At 35.5% G+C, this 6,115-nt stretch overlaps 1 protein-coding gene across 2 annotated transcripts; it reads right to left on the bottom strand.

Annotated features, from left to right (window-relative positions):
* Positions 1 to 236: 236 nt before the first annotated feature.
* LOC129904457 (ABC transporter G family member 22-like) lies at positions 237 to 5,325 on the bottom strand. Of its 2 annotated transcripts, none has more exons than XM_055980028.1 (11): positions 5,238 to 5,325; positions 3,916 to 4,352; positions 3,680 to 3,774; positions 3,358 to 3,590; positions 3,128 to 3,283; positions 2,707 to 2,890; positions 2,317 to 2,625; positions 1,940 to 2,231; positions 1,418 to 1,698; positions 1,010 to 1,117; positions 237 to 603 (listed from the first exon to the last, which is right to left on the bottom strand). In XM_055980028.1, the coding sequence occupies exons 2-11, from the start codon at positions 4,313 to 4,315 to the stop codon at positions 382 to 384; spliced, it is 2,280 nt and encodes a 759-aa protein (XP_055836003.1). In that variant the 5' UTR covers positions 4,316 to 4,352; positions 5,238 to 5,325; the 3' UTR covers positions 237 to 381. The 2 variants fall into 2 exon arrangements, with proteins under 2 accessions (XP_055836003.1, XP_055836002.1); XM_055980027.1 differs by lacking the exon at positions 5,238 to 5,325 and adding an exon at positions 4,500 to 4,658.
* Between the last annotated feature and the right edge of the window lie 790 nt (positions 5,326 to 6,115).

Here is a 6,115-nt window from a genome sequence, read left to right as displayed (position 1 = left end):
ATCACTTTTACAGTTTCGATTGCTGGTATTGCGAAATAGTGTTCCATTCTATCCTAGAAAGAATTAATCCAAACCTTGGGCAAGTGTGAGGGGATTAAATTCTTTAATGAAACACAGTTCTCTATGGGCTTGGAACTTTACTTTTTCTTTGGATATTTTCGTTTCTGATTATATATTGATTACAAAAATAACATGTGTTTGGAGAACCATTTCAATTATTTAAGCAAAGACTATCATATTTGGAGGCCTGGGGAATATCATGTCATTCCCAGTCTTAAAAAGATAATATCAGACAAATTAAGAACATAGTACAGAATGTTGTAGTTACAACTTATTGGTAGAAATTGCATGTTAAACAATTAAAAAAAAAACACTTATCAATTATGTACTTGTTCTTAGTTTCATTTTTCTTAGGAGGAAGTAGGCTAACATCCTATATCCAATAACCATCACTAACATTGCTCCTACTTCAACTCCACTAGAGTCATCAACAGAGCCATACTTTGAATTTCTCAAGGATTTGTACTGAATCTGTAAGAGAAGCCTGTATGTGTAATAGTTAATAGAGATATAGCGAACCCACGACATGAATGCTGGAACTTCCTACAATCAATTCAGAAACAATCATAATCAGTCACATTGTTTGATGTTGACAAACTATTTCTTGGTCTAGTCCATTTATTGTTCCTCATCAACTCCGCGTTCGTTATCTCTACTGTCTTATGGTTCAAATCAAAATGGCGATAAGTGGTGCAAATTGTACCTAATAAGTAGTAACTTGAAGCTACATGGTACAAAGGGGGTTCAATTGAATCCGGGGTTCAATTGAATCCCGTCCATTGAAAATGCAAATATTATTGAATTCCTTTACATAAGCCCCAAAGGACTTTTGATTCCCTTAGTAGAGTTCTATTGTTAATATAATTAAACTTATTATGATAGTTATCATAAAACTAACATCAGTGTTGGTTTATATATCCTCATGTGCTGATAAGACATTATTAATTACCTGGACAAAGAATCCTCCAGACAACATGAATGTCATGAGAATAACAGAAGCAAAAGTTGTTGCTTTTTTCACATCCATGAATGCTGCACCTATAGCCAAACCTAAGCCCTGAACATAGTGAACGTCAAATGTCATATCAAACTCAACTCTTCTTAGATATATGATACTCCCCTCTATTTCAATTTGTTTGTCTGATTTTGACTTGATACAGAGAGTTTAAGAAAGTAAAGAAGACTTTTGAATCTTGCGGTCTTAAAGCAAAGATATGTAGAATGTACCAAAATGTCGTTTACTCTTGTGGTATTAAACATTTCATATGAAAAGTTGAAATTAAAGAGTTTCCAAAAAAGAAAAGACAAACAAAATGAAACGGCGTAATTGCAGAAAACAAAAATCATAACTTCTAACCTGAGCAGCAATTATGCTGAGGAAAATTGTGAGCAGAGTTAAAGAAAATGCATTGAATGTCAGCTTCAATCCAACCATAAAGTAGACAATCACCAAGAATGTTACAGGCAACACTAGGTCCAGGAGAAGATCAGTGGTGATTCTGGCTATGAAATAGGCACTGAGCTTGTACATATTCACCGATCTCTCTTTAACCAACATAGCCCTTTCTTGTGGGAATGTGAAGATTGCTGTAAATAGGGGAAAGAAAGCCCAAAATACTGAAATAAAGAACAGCATCCCTGCCTGCAATGTTTTCCTAACCAAATTAGTTGAAGGACTAGGAAGAAGCAGTTGCGGAGCCACCTTATGCTAAGGGATGTCTCGCCAGAAAATTACATTGGTTAGCTAGGTTGAAATTTTACTAGTTTGATGTATATATGATTTATTTTGACACCCCTTAGTAAAATTTCTGGCTCCGCCACTCTAAAGAAGCATGCTTGTTTAAAGAAAAAATGATCTTTGTTGTAAGGAACACATTACTTGCCTGATCTGAAACTCTTTTAGGAGATGAAGTATCTGAACGCCACCATAGTAAGCCAACAATAATAGCTGTTGCTATGACTTGAGTTATCCGAAGACTACTGAAATACTCGTGGCTTCGCTCCTTGAGACTTCTTCTGAAAAGAATTGTAAACTGTTGGCACCAGGTTGCACCAGAATCTCTTGAATTAGGCCAACTCTGCACTTCAGAATCTTCTTCTATCGGGCGATGATTCAGGAGCTTTATTTTCTCTATGTTGGCAGCTCTTGACTCATATGCCCCAACGAAATACTGAAATATTTGGTTTTTAAGTATATGTTATCATAATAATATGGTTTATCACACAGATTAAGAAAAGAAGGATGATCTCTTATACCTCATGAACATCAGCTGGCGATGGTCCTTCATTTTGGCTTTTGAAATGATGGTTTCCTGGTAAAAGCTTGCCCTCTAGTTCTGAAGGTATAGACTTTTCCGTTATATTTCCATTCGCAAGATCAATTAAAAACTCTGCTGGATTCATGGCTATAAGGGGAGAACAACCAATTGAAGAGAAATACAGCATTGCCTCGGAGGCTTTTCCAAAATACAGTGAGCTGCCTTGTCCCAAGAGAATCAACTTATCGAATCTGCTGAATAGTCTACTCGATGGCTGATGTATTGTTGTTACCACTGTCTTTCCAGCCTATCAAATATAAGATGCTTTATTCAATGAGACTTATACAAAAGCTATTATGAATTGATGAGACTCTTTGACAATGAATACCCTGGCAATGTTACATAACATCTGCATGATTCGAAGTGCTGTGGTTGAATCCAGACCAGATGTTGGCTCATCTAGGAATAAAAGTGATGGATTCAGAAGTATTTCATTTCCAATGCATACTCGTTTTCTTTCGCCTCCTGAAACTCCTCTAACAAATGCCCCTCCAATTATAGTGTCTTGGCACCTGAAATTACATTTCAGTGTCCAACTTTAGAAAACATTACAATCTTAGAAGCATGAAGAAAGTTAAACTAGTGACAGTTCGACATAACAAGACTTTCCCACGTATTCCATTCTTTCTGATGTTTTTAGCATGTGTGAGTTCTAGCATGTGATCGAAAATATTTTGTTCTTTTTATGTGGTATAATCATAACACTTTAATGAAAGATTTTTTTTGGTAATAGAAAATGAAGAAGTTACCTTTCTAGGCCAAGCTCATTAATAACTCTAATAGCTCTCTCTTTTTTCTGCTCTTTAGATAACGTATTAGGAAGACGAAGCAAAGCAGCATATGTTAAGGTTTCTTTCACAGTAAGATGGGGAAAAACAACATCATCTTGCAGTACAAATCCGATCCTGTTGAGTGATTATCAGTAAATTTTACATTTGATCAACTATAGGAAATTTTGTCTCAGGACTTGTGAATTTACCTTTGTTTCAATGACTTGTTATAGGGCAGGTCATTGAAAGTAATAGTGCCACTATCATTTTTCACCTTTCCACTTAAAAGCTTGAGTAAGGTTGTTTTACCACCACCCGAAGGTCCCATCAAAGCGAGAATTTCTCCTGGACAGGCTGAACCACTCACTCCTTGAAGTATGCACTTTTCTGTATCAGAATTCTCCACTCCCTTCAGTGCCACCGTGTACTTCACATCTTGAAACTACAAAAACAAGTTGAAAAATTGTAATATGTTCTTACTTAATATAAAGCAGTAGAATGTTCATAAGAGATTATCTATGCATTAACCACCTTGAGACGTATACGTAAGGTAGGCTCAATTTGAATTCTTCTCCAGCTACATGAATCTTCATCCTCCTGATCCTTCGATTTCAATATGTTATTCTCTGAACAACAAAAAAATGGGACTTCTTTCAGAAATCACATTCAAATACATAAAAAAGGCAACCTAGCTGCTGGTATATATGTGTTCACTGCCATAATTGTGGCTGCTAATTTTATGTTCTGATGTCTTGTGATTTTCTTACCTTTTTGTGAATTTTCTAACATCACATCATCAGAGATGCTTGATGAGGAAAGGGAGGATCGATCGAATGAGAAAATTCCCATTTTTCCACTTGAAGTCTTGCTTATAAGTGCACCTTTTTCATTATCACCATCATTCATCATCTCATCTATGTTTATTAGAAAATGAGAACTAAATGATCTTGCACGACACAAGGATTTTCCATGTACTGGTGATTCCTTTTCAGAGTCCAGGCTTTGCATCGTTATTAAGCGTGTCTTAGTCTTTTTATTGCTTTCTATTTTCCTTGTGCAAAACATCCTGTTTTTTTCAGCTGGGAAAATCTCATCCTCGTCGATATTCTGCATGATGACAGCTTCTTTCTTGTCAAGGCTCTTGGAGAGATCTAGTTCTTGCTCCATATCTTGTGGATGATTAGCCTTCAAATTTTGATCTCAACTGCATAGAGTCATTAAGGGAAAAATACAATGTGTCAGTTTAAACATAAAATGCAGAATATTCACAAAAACAAAAATAATTCTGCTCAACATATGTTCAAGACAATCTAGGAAAAAGAAAAAAAAATGAAGCAAAGAAGAGAACAACCTGAGCAAGATTTATGCAATTAGAAGGTCTACTGATTTGAGTTTTCATTGTTATAAGTTTATATAGACCTTTTTTGAGGTGACAATATTGAGATCTCATATGTTTTTTTTTTCAATTAATGCATCTTTCAATATCAGGAGAAGAATTGAAACTTCTCAGTACATTTATTGATGTTTCTTTTTCACAATGTCTAAAATGTACATTTTGATTGGTTCTTCCATTAGCATTATGAGATGCAGTTGGCCATATCTGGAATTACGTATAGCTAAAGTAAGTTAACAGTGCTTCCATACAACATCACCATACAATTTGAATTATGCCATTTCAAATTTGAACTGAATTATGATGACATGAAATTTTACCAAAAACAAGTTTTTTGTATTGCATTCCAATTTCCCAAACCAAGTTTTGACTTTTGGTGCAATGCACCATCCTTGCCCTTTCAGTTGATGTTATTACACATGGTCCATTATGGGCATGTCTGTCGGTTCATAGGACGACGTATAGCCCAACTCTTGATGCAGAGAACAACTCTTACGCTCCAATAGTTATTCAACTTCTGATTTAAATTATGTATGTTGGCAATATAGTGATAAGAATTTTACTGGTTGTAAATAAAAGAGGGCACTCCAGTGCAAACAACTCCGTCTGAGGAAGGATTGAACTACATTTAGTCTATCGTACACAGTCTTACCTTATATTGTTGGGACACATTTGGTCTACTGTAAGTAGTCTTACCTAAAACTTTTGCAAGAGGTTGTTTTCCACAACTTGAATCCTTAATCTCTCTCACACGACAGTAACTCTTTCTGTTGCACCAAAGCTCTTCTCCCTTACTGTCATTAGATAGAACTTGAATTTGTAAATATTTAAAGGTGGTAGAAAGAGAATCCTTTTCAAACCTAAATTGATCTTCTTAACACAGAGGCGGAGCCAGGATTTTTCGTTTATGTTGTTCTGCATAGATTGTTTGTACATATAAAATGATTTTTTTTAACAAAAATATAGAGTGAGTTTATGCCAAAATTACTGTATTCTGCCAAACCCGTAACAAGTAACAACCACTATGGCTCCGTCCCTATAAAAGATAAATCTTTTATCTAATGGTGCAAATACAATCGGGAATAACTTTATGTAATGATTTGGAGTAGACATTTTTTATCACGAGGAACTTTCTTCAATATTGTTTGGTGTTTTGAGTCGGAAACAACCTCTCCACCTTCACAAGGTAGGGGTGAGGTTGCGTAGAAACCACCTAAATATCCCAACTTCACTTGTAGGATTACATTGTGTATGTTGCTGTTGTTGGTTTGGTGTTTGAAGTTATTTTGATGGTACAACATGTACAGTTAATAAGGCATGAAGAGAGTCAGTCACCAGAGGCTGAAGTCATAGTCGGTGCCCTTTGAGCTAGGGCAAAGAATTGAGCATGCATAAAAGATTCATTGGATATTGCTCTCATGTCAGGAAGCAGTAACAATCTGTCTTGATCTGTACTTTCCCGTTTTCTCAAGAAAATCACTGTTTTCTTAATTTTATTTTCTCTATTGTACCCAAGTCTTGGTCAATATTCAAATTTGAGTGGCATATGTAACACAATACTGGACAAAAAGGAT

The sequence above is a fragment of the Solanum dulcamara genome, chromosome 9 (genome assembly GCF_947179165.1).
Source record: "Solanum dulcamara chromosome 9, daSolDulc1.2, whole genome shotgun sequence".
NCBI lineage: Eukaryota > Viridiplantae > Streptophyta > Magnoliopsida > Solanales > Solanaceae > Solanum > Solanum dulcamara.
The sequence above is the reverse complement of the archived record's forward strand: the minus strand, read 5'-3'. Positions and strand labels throughout refer to the sequence as shown.